The 17,601-nt window shown below is 35.3% G+C and overlaps 1 protein-coding gene across 1 annotated transcript; it reads left to right on the top strand.

The window, feature by feature from the left end:
• The first annotated feature begins 8,922 nt into the window (after window positions 1-8,922).
• Window positions 8,923-16,819, top strand: LOC136804314 (uncharacterized). Its single transcript, XM_067061020.1, has 4 exons — window positions 8,923-9,010; window positions 9,661-10,017; window positions 14,209-14,374; window positions 15,521-16,819. Exons 2-4 carry the CDS (start codon window positions 9,664-9,666, stop codon window positions 15,961-15,963), a joined length of 963 nt encoding a protein of 320 aa, XP_066917121.1. The 5' UTR covers window positions 8,923-9,010; window positions 9,661-9,663; the 3' UTR covers window positions 15,964-16,819.
• The last annotated feature ends 782 nt before the right edge of the window (window positions 16,820-17,601 follow it).

Here is a 17,601-nt window from a genome sequence, read left to right as displayed (position 1 = left end):
TTCGACCTCGTTTTACTGACCACCCTGGATTTTCCAACTTATTTCACTTACCACCCTGGATTTTTGCACTCGAAAAATCACACCCTCTGGATTATTTTATTTTCGAGGCCACACTGGACGTCACACCTCCTCAACATAGGGGGCACAGACTATTTCTGGAATAGCCAGATTCTTCCCAGCTTTTCCCTGGAAATGAATTCTTTCAGTTTAAAATGTTCTTAAAAACTTCGCCACTGACAAAACCAATTGTGAAATTGTACAGAAACAAGAAGAAAAGCAACAAAATTGCTGAAAAATCTGGTAAAAGCTTGATATATGGAAAGACTCTTATTTTGGGCTTTGAGACAATGAGAGCTTAGCTGGGTTTTGTTTCAAAGAAACTGATCAAACCCAGAGACAGGCTTACCCAGAAACAAACCAATGGTTATATTTAAAGGAAAATGGTAAAGTTATCATTGTATCAGGAGTTGGGTTTGCCGAGCAGTGGAATAAATGTATTTTATTCTGAAGTGGTAGAACATATTTCAATACAGTTTGTCCGGTTCAGCAGAACAGAATTTCTATAAAGTAAAAAGTTCTCATACTTTGCATTGCTTTTTATGACCTAAATATTCGATAATTTTATTACGTTTGGGAATCGGATAATCTATTGAATGAGAAAAGACATTCAGTCCTTTTGCAAATTCCAGTTTTAAAATTTTAATACCTGCTTCGCTTTTTTTCCGAACATACTGTAGATTTGTAAGAGTTTATGATACACGCCCTTTTTACAGACCCGGTGGGACTCCAAAAATTGGCCAAAATATTGTCTCAGTTGAAAATTATTCTCAAGCTTTTGTCCCGTTAAAAATAATCAAAAATATATTTCTGACTTGAAAACAATGCAATTTAAATCTAAAGCCATATAAAACAGAGGATATTATCAATCTCCATTTAGTTTTACCCCGACTGACTGAAAAAATCCTGAAAAAACCGGGTCTGTGAGAAGGAAGTGTTATATTGCGGCAACTTTTTAATCATATACATATACGAAGAGGGAAATTATTTTAACATCACTTCACATAACTCCTTACACAAACCGTGTTCCGAAACTTCGTTTTTTTATTCGAAGCTTTTTGGAAGGTTTGATTCTAAAAATGTTCTTAAAATGTTCCTATTCCAATTTTTTGGTGTTAAAAATCTTTTGGACTTAAAAGCGGAACATGATTAATATGGATAAAAAACTTAAAATTGTATAACAACTCTAGCCTAGTTAAGCAAGCCCCTATTCACGAGGCTAGGACACACGGCTAATGGCAATATAGCGTTTTCGGCGCTTTCAAAATTTTTTATTTACGTATTTTAATTTTGCTGCTTGGAATACTGATATTCAGATTTATCCTAGTGACTGAATCAAACTAGCTTAGATTTCTAGGCTAACCCCTCCCTATTTATGAAAATTTTTTCTAACTTCCCCCCTCCCCGTTTTTCCGACCCCTGGAAAATAAATATAAAAAGACACAAAAAAGTTGTAATTCATGGATAAAATGAAAAATTGAACATACAATTTTCAAAACCTTGGAAAAACTACCAAAATTTTGAAAATTTGGGATTCTGTAAAGCAATGGAAATAAAAATGTACTTCCAAAATCTATTTTATTTTTATTTTTAGAGTTTCAGGTTCGATCGGGCCCGTATAACAACTAATTAAATTGGTCTCGCCAAATATCACAAAATATATCCATATTATTTATTCCGCTAATAAACAGCTCATAATTTGATCGTTAATATTATCATCTTCGGCATTAAAATGGGGCCTGTCCGTAAGGAATGCGGGCACTATATCAACGGAATCGTCCTCCGAATCTAATGAAACTAAAATTGTCTTATTCTTTATACTTTCTACATTCAAATGATCCTTCAATACACCACCATCCAGTTTTATAGAGCGTCCTTTTAGTTTAAATTCTTCTGAACGACGGTCTTCTATACATTGACGTAATTTTTTAGAGCAAACAAGAATAACTGCGTCACGATTGGTCAGATAGTCACCAATAGCTTTTGATTGGTTGTTGCCATGGATACCAGCGATATCAAGAACATCCTCAATGTTGATACGACCGCGAACATGTTGCTGTAAATCCGATTTGAAATCCCGATAATCCGACCATTGATTCCGATCACCGATTATGAGTACGCAGACCTTGATACTCATTGTGCTCCAGTCTTTTTTGGTAAGTTGTTTTATTCTGGTTTCCTATAAATGCAAATATAGAGTTTTGTAAGTCTTAGTCTACACCAGGAAACGTACGTTACAGATACGTTTCTCCCAAGAATAGGACCTCTTTGGGGGGCAATGTGATTTAAAAATCATTATGACGATTGCTTTTGTCTATTTAATGGCGAAAGTTCCCGGATTATCTCTCTTTTAGAGGCCTGAAACATTTACCTATGGTAACACACTCCCCCACTCCTTAATTGTTAACTCTCAAATCCTACTCCCACTTCATATCGTTCAAAGAAAAGTATGTACCATAGTCTCTACCAAGAAAGTCGAGTCAGTGTTTAAATTTTTTGAATCATCCATCTCTCACTTTATAAAAATGTTGTTTTTTTCTCAAAAAAGTTTTTGTAATTCGAGACCCTGTGTGATATCGTTAAGTCAACTTTCGGGATGACGTCATCTCACTCAAGATAAATATGGAGGACATACTGGAGAGTTTGTAATGGAAGGTTTACGAAAGTTTTTTTCCTCAAAGGAATCTCTCTGATGAGTCCCAAAATGGCAATTCTTTTCCTACGAGGGTGAATTTGGCACCCATAACACTCGTCACTTCACAAAGCCAGTTCCCCCTAGACTACGGGACTATTTCGAAAAAAAAACCACCCCTGTATCAGTGACCCAGTCAGATCCGCTCCGGTGGATAACCCGGTGAAAAGATATTGGCTAAAAGGACCTAATTTTAAGCACCAGTTGGATAATGAGTAAATCCGGTAAAAATTAGTTGAATTTTTTTGCTCTGAGCAAAACTGGGAAATTTATGGTTTTACCCGGTCAAAATTCGTATTAAGTAGGTCAACCCAGTCAAAATCGAAAAGAAAAACAAAATTTTGGTTATATAATTCTGGGAATATTTTTTCCCTCTGATTTTGTCCTACCCCGGCGAAAATTATATTCAAATTCTTCACCCAGTGAGTTTTGAGATGTCGGTGGGATGTCGGTGACTGAGGTGAAATTTTACTTTTTTTAAAGCCACCCCGGCTTTAATTCAAAATTTCATCGGGTCACCGAGGGAGGGGTGTAAAAATGTTTTCTGGGATGTTAGAAAGTTCAGAGAAATGATATGCAGTAGTAAACTATAAAATATACTACTAGTATATAATTTCCTTGGAAGCAGGCCCAGCGGAAGCGGGGAGACTGGCTAGACTTTAGCCTTACCACTTCTGAGAAAATGAGATATTTTCTCTCAAATTCCTAGTGAATTTTATCCCATTTGAGCCTTCAGCCTTCCCACTTTTACGGTTGTTCCGCCGGGTATAGGAAAGTTCAAACAGTTTGAAATCAGGAAGTTTTATTTTTGGCCATTATGTACGGTATAAAAGAAATAGCACACTTCTTACCTTTCCTTTTTTAAGCAAAAGCGACCAAATCTTGATGTTCAAAATTCTTCTAACATATCTCCAAAAAGCACAAAATATTTTTCACAAAAAATGTTCAACTTTCTCTGCTTCAAAGTCAACCTGAATGTTGAATACATAATTCACTAAAAGCAATAACATAAAATTTCAGACGGAAAAAAATATTTCACTAATAAAACATTTTTCATGAATAATTCAAAATTCTTTTCAAAAGGTTTATTATTTTCAACTCAAACATATTTTAAAGCCAGAATAATCTCAATAAACAAAGAAGTTCGTAAGAAGTGGAAAAACAGTGTCCACAACTCACAAGCCTACTCTTCCTTTTCTTCAGTAGGTTCAGACCATAGAGTTGTTTCTGTAAATGTCTTTCTTAGCCTAAGATCTTCCAAAAGAGCTACTCCAGATCCTATGAAGTCCATAGACTGGAGCCAGGTTCTTGGGGACTCAGAATTACAATCAGCCTATGCCATCGAGGTCAAAAATAGGTTTGATGTTCTCTCCAAACCAAACGACGACGTCGAAACGAAATATTCAAATCTGATAAAAGCAAACGAACATGTATGTCTCTCTTATCTTCCGAAAAAACAAAAATGCAAAAGTAAAGTTCTCCATGAGGACAACCTTGTCAAAAATGCGCGCAAAACCTTCGAGTCAGCCAAATTAAAACATCAAACACGTGCTACTAGAAGAAGCGGTAAAGCTCTCGCAGATGCGCAAAAAGGCTTGGATGACGCTTACCTAACCGCTGAATCGCTTTTTATTCAGGGAAAGATTGACTCGATCAAAGCTTTTCACGAGTCAAAAAAACATTCCGCTTCTTGGAAAGTCATTAATGAGATATCTGGACATAAGGACTACCCTTCGATCCAACTAAAGGGAGGTTCTGCAGAGAAAAGGAGGACAAACTGGCTAAAACATTTTAAAGACTTGCTCGGAAATGTACCAACAGGTAATGCAAACGCACTACCACTTCATCAAGTCTTGGAAAATCTAAACATTCCAACTAATACTTTTACCTTAGATGAGTTGAAGAAAACTGTAAAACTTTTTTCTAGTAACAAATCTTCTGGCTTAGACAACATTCCAACTATTTTATGGAAAGATCCTACTTTTTTGACACTTCTCCTCGAATTCTGTAACCACACCTTCGAATACCATTCTCCTCCATCAGCTTGGCTCACAGGGGGTATCATCCCTGTGCCAAAGAAAGGTGATCTCACCCTTGCTTCAAACTATAGGGGTATCACATTAATGCCAATCGCTTCAAAAATCTATAACAAACTGATCCTGAATCGTATAGTCCCATATCTTGATCCTTTGTTGCGAAAAAATCAAAATGGTTTTTCAGGAAAGGTAGAGGTACTCTTTCGCAAATACTTTCAATTCGGCGTATCCTTGAGGAAATGCGTAAATTAGACAAAGAAGTTATTCTCTGTTTCGTTGATTTTAAAAAGGCTTTTGATTCTATTAACAGAGAAAAAATGTTTGAAATCCTTAAACTCTATGACATTCCTGACAAAATTATCCTTGCCATCAGGGCGCTCTACACCTCTACCAAGGCAAAAGTTATCTCTCCTGACGGGGACACTGAAATGTTTGACATCCATGCTGGTGTTCTTCAAGGAGACACCCTTGCACCCTTTCTTTTTATTCTAGTTTTAGACTACGTTCTTCGTATTTCTGTTGATCCTTTAAACTACAAAGGCATCCAACTTACAGCCCAACAAAGTAGAAGAAATCCCGCCACTTTTCTCACCGATCTAGACTTTGCCGATGATCTCGCCCTTGTCTCTGAGACCATTCAGTTCGCAGAAAACCTTCTCCACTCTCTCGAGAATGCCGCTAGTCAGGTCGGCCTTTTTTGTAACGAGGGAAAAACTGAATTTCTGTGCACTTCTGACTCCGTCCGTACTCTGAAATCGCTGAACAGTGTCAATATCAAAAGAGTAAATGATTTTAAATACCTTGGCTCCCACATTAATGATTCTGAACAAGACTTTAATATTAGAAAATCTCTCGCGTGGAGGGCCTGCAACAAACTAAACAAAATTTGGAAGTCTAATCTAGATAATAAGATTAAGGTACAAACCTTCAAAACCTTAATCGAACCCATTCTCCTTTATGGGTCGGAGACCTGGACAATGACGAGAGCCATGGAAAAAAGTATAGACGGGTGTTACACAAACCTCCTTAAAAAGGTTCAAAATTTAAACTGGGCGAACCATCCGAACCTCAATCAAATATACAATAATCTACCACGCATCTCGCGTATACTCACCAATAGAAGACTTCAGTTCGCAGGCCACTGTTTTCGAGCAAAAGAAGAATTAATATCCAGACTTCTTTTCTGGTCACCAACGGGTCTAGTAAGACTAAGGAAGTTAACCTTCCTGGATACTCTGAAGAGGGAAACAGGTCTCGAGATTGAGGAAATAAAGACAGTCATGCAAGATCGGGTATTGTGGAAGGAAGGCTATGCAAATTTTCCGACGTAAGTCGAAAGATGATGATGATGAAACAAAGAGCTCTATTAATCAAATATTTAACGAGATCTCTTTCTCTGTTCTTATTCATCGTTCTTCGGGATCTGTACCAGAGTGTATCTCACATTTATCGCTTCGTATTACATACACTCGTGCGCATTGTCTGTTTGATTAAAAATTCCCGTACGGAGACCTCTGCGATGAAGTATGATCTATAAATAGCAAAATTTCTCTTATCGTCTCCCCTCTCCATTGCAGCGGTCGGTTTGTCAAATCTCAAATGAGAAAAGACGATGACAACAGACCCTCTACGGCAATAAATTTTGAAATTAGCCGTAAATACTCGGTTTGTGTACAGATGTAAGATCTGCCTGGAAGTGTGGTAAAACTCCAGTAGGGGTAAAAAAAAACGGGAATTTGCTGGGAATTATTTGAATTTCACTGTTTCAAAGTCAAGAAAATTCTGTGGGGATGGAAAAATGATATACAGTATTTTACAGTGAGGATTTCTTTATTTTATTATTTTTATAGGGGACGAAAATTTGAGTATAATTTTCCACCGGGGATGGTATTTTGGCAAATTTTTCCAGTGCGAAGGGCGCTCCATCGGGTCCGCTCTTTCTTCGAACATGTCGGAGTATAAAGTTTTAATTTTGAGACACAATGGGTATTTTAAATTTGAAAGGGGAAAACAGACAAAATGACTGACATTATGTGCGTGAAACTAAGGTGTGTTTTTGAGGTGAATAAAATTATTTTCAGGTCTATGAAAAGAAAATTTCCTTATAAGGGTGGATAAAAAAAACTTGAAAATGCGCTAAAGGTAGATATTGTAGTAAATCCAGAAAAAGAGAAATTGCTCATGCATCCTAAGAATAATAATTTGATTGATTTTTGCTCAATAAAGTATTTTAACTGCAGTGACCCCTTTTTTACTTTAAATTATTTCGAGAACGAAGTCTTATTCTCCAATAATCATCTTAACCCTATTCAACCTAGGCTTTTAGGGGCGGTTCAGAACTAAGGGGGCTTTTCGTGTACCACCCTTTAACTTTTGATCTAGTAGGTCTTTTTGGATGAAATTCGGCACACAAGATCCTTGTCACATAAGGTAACTTTTGACAAATTTTTTTTTTGTGTCAAATTTTTTAAAATAAAAGTTAGGAATTTACAGAAAATTTCATGGCAAAAGCTCTATTATTTCAGGAGCTATTACCAATAATTTGACCTCCGAACAGAAACAGCCCCCCCCCTCCTCGGCCGAATAGGGTTAAAATTAGTGAAATTCACAAAAAGGTCACTTCTCAATACACCTTTTCGACTGTAGCCACCAATTACCGCGCGGGCATTTTCTTGTCCGCTTTATCCCACTAAAACCGTCCCAGTCCTTTTTTCACACCAATAGACAATAGAAAAATGCGTCAAAAAAGGATTGGGGTGGTTTTAGTGGGATAAAGCGAACAAAGAAATGCCCGCGCGACTACGGCCGAAAAAGTGTATCGAAAACAATTTTGTTGGATTCCGCGACTGTTTTTGTAACCTTATACTGAATATGTTTATACTTGTCGAAGTTACAACCTTTTCGCACGTACAGACCTGATAGGATTTTTCAGCTTGCGGATACAAAATTAATAAATGGAAACTCGATTGGGATCGATATTTCAATCTTTTTGATTTATTCGATTATTTTCAGCTTGAACAAAATTATAAGCATCCGGAAAAACCAATAAGTTTTGAAATAACTTTGGCGAAATAATTCACAAGCATGGTTTGCACCGATTGTAGCAAATGAGCCTCTGTTTCACCTTAAAGTGTCCCAGGTGACTACACGCTTTTTTTTATAAGAAGTGTGTTTTTTTTTCATTTCATCATGGATTTTCTTAATTTTTTGGGAAAATAATCCTAAAATATTCTTAGGGTATTTTTTTAGGTTAGGGTCGATATTCAACCAAAATCTTACAAGAGATACACACCTGAAGCAAAAAATTGGCATGTGAATATTTTGAGCCTCATTGGGGGAATGGCAATTTACAGTTAAAATAGCATTCTTAGATTCTGTTTCCTAATCCATGATGGTTATATTCTTACGATATCAATAATTCTTTGGCTATTTTCATCATGAATATTCTTATAAAGTGTATTCTTATGAAAGAAGCGTTTAAGTCTGCCCTTTACAGAATTGTTTGGGTTGTCTATGCTTTGAGGAAAGAGAATTTAGACTTTCAAAATTCGATAGTAAAGAACGAATGGGTCAAATTAAAAAAAATAATTTTAAGAATGTCCACTTTCAAAATGTCAAAATATTTACAAGGGGTGGATGAACATTTCCAGGAGGTAATTCGAGCTGAATTTGCGGGGTTAAAGGAATGGCCCATTGGGTTGTTCCATAAAATTTCCATACAGGGGGTGGAAGAACCTTTTCAAGACAAAAAAATATTTTTAGAAATGTCTGAATACCCCCTGGAAAATGTCAAAATTTGCTAAAGAACCCTTGGAAATTTTTTTTTCATATCTTAAAAGTGAGGGTGGACGAACTAAAATCAGTCTTTTACCCCCTCGAAATTTTGAAATAACCTTTTACCCCTTGGAAAAAATGAAAAAATACCCCCTGGAAATTCTTCTCCGATTACCCTTGTTTGAATGTTAAATGGAAATGATCCATTTTTCGTGGTTGGGTCTCAATAGTTTGTTATGGTAACAACATTCTTCGTTTTATGACAAATCAAAAAAAATTTGAATGACCAAGTTTATTCAGTATTATTTCCAATTCGTGAGTTTTCTTCCTTTTTTAGTATTTAGTTTTTCTTCAATTTTTTTCAACTTTATGTTTTATCTTCGTTCATGTCTGAGAAACGGGAACGACAAGGAAGTAGTTCTGAAAAATAAGAAGAATTATTTAAAATTTGGTAAGTACAATATATTTTAAAAATGTCGTTTAGCTTTTAGATTCAACTTACCTTATAACATGAAAATAAATATGGAAGTATTTAACGGCCTTGAAATTAACACGCAAAAAATTAACACGAATTTTATTTGCTTTTTTAAGGACACCACGGCTGGTTTTAATTAAGGGGGTTTTTATTAACACGAAATTTTTCAATTCTTGTTAAATACTTCCATATTTATTTTCATGTAATAAGGTAGCAAGCAAAAGCTAATCGTTGGTTAATCGAAATTTTTATTAATAAAAAGATTCGTAGTCTATTTCCATTGGCAGTTGAGAAAGGGTAAAGAATCGACAGAGTACCATCTTCTGCGACATTAAATGAACCAGTGATCGACTTTTTAGAGGTGCCAAAGCCTTTGATTACAAGTTTCAGTTTTTCAACTTTAGCAAAAAAATTGTAAATTTCTGCCATTGCAAGACTTGAAAATACTTTATCTGTAGAAACTTTCTTTACTATTGAAGCGTCAGAATACTTCCAAGTTTGATGCTGCTTAAAAAATGTGTATTGGCAAAGCTAACACACTGCTGCTAGCTTTGAAAAAAATAACCCTCTCCCCCAAACAAATTCTTGATCCATTTTTAAGTTTGATATTAATTTATCTTTTACAGACCATGTCACCTAAATTGATCTTTGTTATCTTGATTTTGATCCAAGCATCATCCAACAATGGAAGGATTGTTCGTAACAAGATCATTGAATCACCTAATGGATCCAAAATCAAAATCCATTACATTATCATGACCGGGTTTAATAACAAGAAGCTCCAAGGGTCAACATCTATTCAAACAACGATGGTTAAAAGTGTTAGCCATTGCAAAGCAGAATGTATCCGGGTTAACAGATGTATCTCCTTCAATGTCTTTCCGGCTGGGTTACTTTTTGATTGTCAACTTTTTGACACAGATCATTATATTGACCAGCAACTGTTAACAGATCAAACGGGATATCAATACTTCGTTATAAAGGTATTATCCTACAGTATTAAAGTATGATTTCCTAAAGGGTACCGAAATTCTACACATAATCCCTCCCTTGTATATCCTTCCCCGATGCTTACGCTAGAAAAGCAGGTCCTTAAAGAAAAAGAAATTCAAAAAACTTCAGCAAAATTAATATTTTGTGTGGAAACTACAATTCATGATATGCACTACTGGAGAGTCTTCTGGGAATTTTTAAAATTTTCCACCCAATACGTCACTTAAACAATAGAAAAAGTGACGTATCAATTGTAAAAGGGGTTACGCACGATACGAAAATCTCGTGTTCGCAAGCGAAAGGTTTTTTACACCACATACTGTAGGATTGCTAAACTTCCTTATTCCCAGCGAAACGTTCCGATTGCTAGTGTACAACGGAAAAGGACCAAAACGCCACAAAAGTAGATTTAACACCGATTTTAGCCGGAGACGGCTAGAAGCAAAAAGATCCCGGAGACGGAGCAGGCATGTTTTCCCGGGAATGAGAAAGTTAGCCATTTTATGATACAATTTTAAAAAGTTGTACCCAGCCGATTGCGTGATGCGTGATCGGGAAATAATTCGAGGCATGATTTGGGCTATTTTCGCGATATTTGCATTTTGAACAAACCTTTTTTGGTAATTTTCATGATCGTCACGAGAGCAAGGAAAATTTCTATTAATGCATTTTAAACATGTACAAACTCTGGTGAACCAAAAGAAAGTTGATATTCTATTTTCAAAACAAACTGCTTTTTTGAAGTTTTTTTAACTCAAATATCTTAAAATTTCAACCTAAAATACTTTTTCTCTTTTCTCGTTTTCTTAAATCAGGGGGGTAATGTATATCTACAAAAATTGATCTTGTTCATCAAAAATTGAGAATATTTTACAATAAGAAAACCAAAGGAAAATTTATATTTTCAAAATAGATGAAATATTTTGCATATACTTTCATATATAAAATATTGGAAAAAAGGTTTAATATATAAAAATATTGGAGAAGGTAAAATAAAAAAAAATTTGAAAAAAAGGTAAAAAATTATAGCATCCAAAAGTTATATTTTTTGAAATGCATGTCAAAAAGTAAAAAACTTTCAAAACAGGGAAACAATTCATAATTTCAAACATACACTTTTTTAATATAAGAACAATTTTATAAGAACAACGAGGCTCAAAATCGCCAAAAAATAAAAACAATTTAAGAAAAATGCTGAGCCTGAAACTACTCAATTTCAATCAATTTAGGGGTCAAAGTAATAAAAATTGGGTATGATTCCTAAAGTACCTGACTTACATCCTATTAATAAGAACATGATAGAAGCTCAAAGTGCAAAAAAAAAAAAAAAGAACAGTCGAGGCTCAGAAAAATTTTACTGGTTCTTATATAAAAAAAGTGTAATGCAAAAGAAGAAAAAAAATCTCATATATACTGGGAAACATTTTCATAATCTGAAAGAACGCCGAAAGGAAAAAATTCCCCTAGCAGAAGGCATTTTGTAATTTTCAAAAGCATGCTGCAAATGCAAAAAATGTCACATAATTGGCAATCATAATTTCCAAAATTTCCAAAAAGAAAAAAAGTCTTCATGCCAGGATATTGCTTGAAAAAATTTTCAATTGAGGCAAAAATAAAAAAATGTAGCGTTTCTGGAAACCAACCGGGTGAAAAATAATAATTTTCTGATCTGGCCACAGACTATGGGTTTATCTATACAGTATAGTTAATTATAAAAAAAATCAAGTTGGAGCATTTAAGCTATAAAAGTAGTTTGGTTAGATATTCCCACTTGTAGATCAAGAATTGTTTGTTAGTTAGTAGTTGATACATTAGTATATTCAGGGCTTACTTCATACTGTTTGTACATAAAAGTTATTGTTAAAGTTCTATTTCAATGATCTTATATATTACTAAAGTCATCAAAAAAATCAAATAAAAAATTTTTTTCTGGCCGGCCGCATCAAAGCTTTTTTCCTTCACCCGCATTCCGGAAACACTACATTTTTTTTTATTTTTGCCTGACAGCAAAATTTTTCTACATTTTTTAAATGCATGTGGAAGAAAATGTCAAGTTAAAGACAAACATTTTCCATATTTTAAGCGCACGGGGAAAAAAATGTCCAAGTTCACAGCAAAAACTTCCACGTTTTAAAAGCACGTGAAAGAAAATGTCCAATTTCACAGCAAAAATTCCCACGTTTTAAACGCACGTGGAAGAAAATATCCAAATTCACAACCAAAAGTTTTCCACGTTTTAAGCGCACGTGGAGGAAAATGTCCAAATTCACAACCAAAGGTTTTCCACATTTAAAACTCACGTGGAAGAAAATGTCCAAATTCACAGCTAAAGTTTCCACGTTTTAAAAAACACACGTGCAAGAAAATGTCCAAACTCACAACCAAAAGTTTTCCACGTTTTAAATGCACGTGGAAGAAAATGTCCAAATTCATAACCAAAAGTTTTCCACGTTTAAAATGCACGTAGAAGAAAATGTCCAAATTCACAGCAAAAATTTCCACGTTTTTAACGCACGTGCAAGAAAATGTCCAAATTCACAACCAAAAGTTTTCCACGTTGCATTTTTAAAACATCAATCATCAATCAGTAAATTTTGCTCTGGGTTTAAATTTTTACATTAAAGCTAACCAGTTCATATCCAACCACAACCATTTCCTTGGGTGCCACATCTACCATCTGACCATCATAAAAAAGTGAGTTCAAACTTTTTTGATGTTGCAAGTATTTAATTTTTCAAATATAGCATGGTCAGATTTATCCACAAATATTCAGTCAACTGCCTTGTTAGAATTTGTGTAAATATACGGGCAAAATTTTGTTGTGAAAGTTGATAAAATATCGACCGGATAAAATATCCTGTTTTTCAAGAAGAGATTGCATCAATCTCTCAGCAATCTCTCATGCCAAACCAAACGAAACATCAAATTCAGGAAGGAATAATAAGAAAACTTCATCATCAACCATTTCTTGTAACAATCACACAAAAATCATGATCCAATTCAACTCATTAAAGCATAAAAAACAAAGAAAAATAGCGAAAGAGCGGTAGCAACCAGTTGTTTATTTATGCCGCCATCTTTGTTTTGACTGTTAAAAGGCAGTATGGTCCGATCAGCAATACGCTTCCGAACCGAGCGACGTTTCCCGATCGAGAAGGATACTTATATTTTCGCGCGACGTTTCTCGAAGAAATGACGTATTCCTCGTCGTATGAAAAACATCCTACTGTTTTTCACGCCGGAGCTCGATTTGGAAAAAATCCATTACGTAATGCTTCCAACAGTCAGTCGGGTACAGGCGATAATTCTCCATATTGGGACTTAAGACAGTTGCACACGACGACGAAAGTCTGAATGGAAACGAGGCTGAAAAAGGGTAAAAATCGATTTAATCACTCCGCATATCAGCTTTTTTTTCCCGCGCTTTTGCCAAAAGAATCGCACTCGCTCGCTGCGCTCGCTCGTGCGTAATTAGGTGGAACAAAAACAGAAAAGTTGCATAATTTCGTGAAGTCATTGCAGTGGTGCATATCATGAATAGGAAGCTTTTGTTAAACCATGTTTTCACGTGACGGTTTCGTTTCGCTCCGAAATGAAATGAAGCCTTTCTATTGGTTACATTCAAGTGTTACGTCACTTCTAACCAATAGAATGGCTTCATTCTGTGTGGAATCTAAAAGAAGGAGCTTTTTTTCAAGGATATGAAATTTTTCGAAGAGTGAATAAATTTTTCATTGAAAATTTCCTAAGAAGGAACAGAAGAACCAATTCCCCAAAAATAATCAAATCTCAACTTAAAGGTTTTCTTTTTACATAAGTGCTCCCGTTTCATATCAGGCACATATTTCATATCAGGACAGTGTCCCCCTATTGTTATACTGTGCTGATATAAACAAAAAATTGATTTTCTTTTCCTCTTTCTGACCAATCTTTCTTCACATCCGTGTCAATCCAATGTGAAAAAGCTTGTGAATTAAAATTGATGAGTAAGCAAACGATATCACTCTTATTTAAAAACAAAACCTTTCAGTCCGTTACCTAAAATTTTCCTAAAAAGAACAAGAAGAGTCGATTTCCCAGGATCTCAACTTAAGTCTGTTACCGTTCATATTTCCAAGACAATCTGCCAAACTCCTGCCATACAGAATCAGAAACCAGAGTTATTTTGTGATTTATTTCAGAGTAATTGCAGTGTTGGAGATCCAAACCTTAAATGTCCAAATGAATTCACATACTGTAAACCAAACTATGATACAGACACCTCCACGTGTGAATGTCGTTTTCCAGGTTGCTTAGATCCAGTGGTTTATACTTGCACACCAGGTCCAACCATAAACGATACAGATTGTAAGTACAATCGTGGTCGAAATCTATTGAGAATTAAGCTTATTTCCTCGTTTTTTCGAAATTTGGAGTTCGGGCGAGAAAGTCGAGTTTGGGCCATCTTTGAAATTTTAAATTTAATCTCATACTTCAATTTGGATCAGGTTTATAGACTTCCAGGCTATATTATGAGCCGTATTGGACCATTTTTGAGCTTTTGGATCCTCAGATCCTAAGGTCCTAAGTCTTAAGTCTCATGTTAAAACTTTAAAACTCAAAGTTATAATCTACCCTTCCAACCTACTTTATAGCACTTACAAATCGATTGTGGTATCTAAACTTCCCGGTGAATTTCCCTTTTTTCTCAGATATTACGACCATGCAGAGGAATGTAAAGAGATGGAAAAACAGCTTCTTGAAAACAATGGAAAAACGGCTCGTCATATACCAGGTCTCTTTCCCTTAAGGTTCTGTTGTTGTCGCTATAAAAAATCTGCATAATTAGCGTGTTGTGACAAAATTCTTTTGTTTCAAGCCTGATTATGCGCAAACTTTTAGGGCTTACATTTTGGGTACACCTCCCCTATACGAAAAGGTACCTATATCTTCTTGCTCAGAATTTCCCAGCGATTCTACTGATATAACTGCATCATGACTGCACTATGATATGGAAAGCTAGAGCTAGAGGAAATTATAACTTCATCTTGATTTTACTCGACTTCTGACAGTTTTACAAGAACCAATTTAATATCATTGCGTTAAGAATTTTTTTTGCTATACATTGGTAAAAATATTGCTCCTTATTCTTAAAAATTGAACTAGTAATCGGCAAAAAAGGAAAAACAAATTTTCATTTTTATCATCAAATCATGTAGAAACCGTCCGATTTGTATGGCGAGCCGTCTTTTCTGGACTTTTATTTAATGACCTAATCAATGTTTTTACAATAGAATTTTCAATAGAAGTGATCGTTGAACTTTGAGTAATCAGAAAAGCTGTTTTTCTATCTCTTTACATTCCTCTGGACCATGATTGTAAGTAATCTACACAATAGACAGCTCCAGGCTTTTAGGCCTTACTCTTGGTCCTTCGGGTCACCTCCGACTGCAGTCAAGTCACAGACTTACTTTAGACCGACCTTAATCCCTTATTTTTTTTCTAACTTTTCAGCATACAATCTGAATTTAGGGATAACGGAAATTGGCACAACATCATCTGGTTGTCCTCAATACACATTCAAATTCAAATTTATGATGGCCGCCATATATAGTTCTGCGTATAGCAAAGTTCTTTCTGTGGTTGATGCAGGTAGTAATAGCGAATGGATCGGTTTCCGTGTAAACCGTAATTATAAAAGACTTTTAACGGGTCTTCGTGGTGTGAGTGGTGGCGATAAGGTCATTGTTTCGTCTTACCGAGCTAATGTCGAATATGTTATCATAGTTACATCATATAAGGAACCCGATGGTACTTGGTATTATAGAGTTACGTCGAATGGTAATGAGAAGTTGGCCAGGACACATACCAAAAAGACTGGAACAGCAGCTGGCATGATAATCAAGGTTGGCCGATGTGCGGGTTGTGTAGTTAGTGATTTTGAATATACATTTTAAATCTTGATACAGTGGAATCTCTATAACTCGAACATTCACGGGGGAACGCAAATTTATTAGAAAATATTAGTCCCCTCAGGTAGTGAGGGGTATAAATTACTCTCTGTAATTTGAGCCCTTCTCTAATTCGAAGAAAACTTTTTATCCCTTGAATATCGAATTAAAGAGAGTCAACTGTACTTCATCCTGTTGGCGTTATCTGGGTATGCATGGTGGGTCAAAGGTCATCGTTAATTGGGCTGAGATGTAAAAAGGCCCAAAATTTTGGATTTTCCCAGCAAAAAGTGGCTTTAATGTTTGCCTGTTTTACTAAAATCGGATTAAATCGATCGAAAAATATCGCGAAATTTTCTGGATTATCCGCCAAAAATGCAATTTTAAAAATTTTGTGGTGGATTTAATTTCGCGGAAGGATGATTAAAATTTCACACAAACTTGGGATGAAAATTTGACCCAAACCTTGAATAACATTTCTCAGTTGATAACTTATGATATATGGTGGAGGTCCTATAAAATCGTTCGTTCGTTCGTTCGTCCGTCTAAATTTCAGCCAAACTTTTTGGACTTTGTGAAATATTTTATCGTTATTTTTTTCTGATTTTTTGCATGAAAGTAGGGTACCATCATAGGTAATAGATGGTCGACGAAGCAGATTTTAACAAAAAAAAATTTTCACCTCGAAAATTGAATCTTTATCCATAAGAATCACTATTTATAAGCATACATTAATGTTTTTAGTCAAATTACTCAATTTTTTTAATTAGAATGGTGTTTTTTTGCACGTGAAGGATTAATTTTGTAGAATGTGTGTGTTTACACATGAAATTTTGGCTGCTTGACGTGTTTTTGTAGAGAAATGGGCCGAGAATTCGATATTTTTTTATAAGTGCATTTCCAATTACTTAGTTATTTTGCACAAAGGTGCTTAACTTTAAACACTCGAATGCGTCGGAGCCCGATTTTGGGAAAAATTTTCGGGAGGCAAATTCCTGCCCAAAAACGGCTAAAAAACGGGCTTTTGAGACTTGAAAATTTGGATTATTAACTTTTTCAGATTTTTTGTATGAAAGTAGGGTTCATAGGTAAAAGATGGCTCAAGCAGATTTTTGCAAAAACATCTTCTTGTCTCGATAATTGAATCTTTATCCATAAAAATCATTATTTATAAGCATGCATCAATGTTCTTGGCCAAGTTACTAAATTTTATAGAGATAGATGTTTTTTTTCCTTTCAATCCCCCCCCCCTTTAAACCAGCCCAATGGGCACAGGGGGGGCAAGCAGTTAGTACAGAACACTATGTGTACTAACTGATTCTTGGCAAAATCTGTAACCCACCACCACCCCCTGTCACTTAGTACACCGTGTACTAACTGTTTTTGACCTTGCTCAATATATATACCACCCCCAAAAATAAGGATACGTCTCTCTACGGTGCATTCCAGGTGAATTTCACACTCCAGAGAGGTTTTATGAGGTGTGTTTTTACCACTAACTACTTTAAAACAAATGAAAATAATAACAAATTATGGAGGTCAATGATGAATGAGAGTGAGTGCGAATTTACAAGGACTAGCTGGGACCAGGACATTTTAGAGTATCTTTTTTATCCTTTTTCATGGTTCCGACTGGGGTTCTAG

Source organism: Clytia hemisphaerica, unplaced genomic scaffold (assembly GCF_902728285.1).
Source record: "Clytia hemisphaerica strain Z4C2 unplaced genomic scaffold, Clytia hemisphaerica genome assembly, whole genome shotgun sequence".
NCBI classification, from domain to species: domain Eukaryota; kingdom Metazoa; phylum Cnidaria; class Hydrozoa; order Leptothecata; family Clytiidae; genus Clytia; species Clytia hemisphaerica.
The sequence above is the reverse complement of the archived record's forward strand: the minus strand, read 5'-3'. Positions and strand labels throughout refer to the sequence as shown.

Excerpts from the sequence above, each read along its gene's own strand:
- LOC136804314 (XM_067061020.1), top strand. The coding sequence starts at position 9,664 with ATGTCACCTAAATTGATCTTTGTTATCTTGATTTTGATCCAAGCATCA. Across the intron at positions 10,018-14,208 it reads ATCAATACTTCGTTATAAAG|AGTAATTGCAGTGTTGGAGA; the intron begins GTATTATCCTAC and ends GATTTATTTCAG. Across the intron at positions 14,375-15,520 it reads AACCATAAACGATACAGATT|CATACAATCTGAATTTAGGG; the intron begins GTAAGTACAATC and ends CTAACTTTTCAG.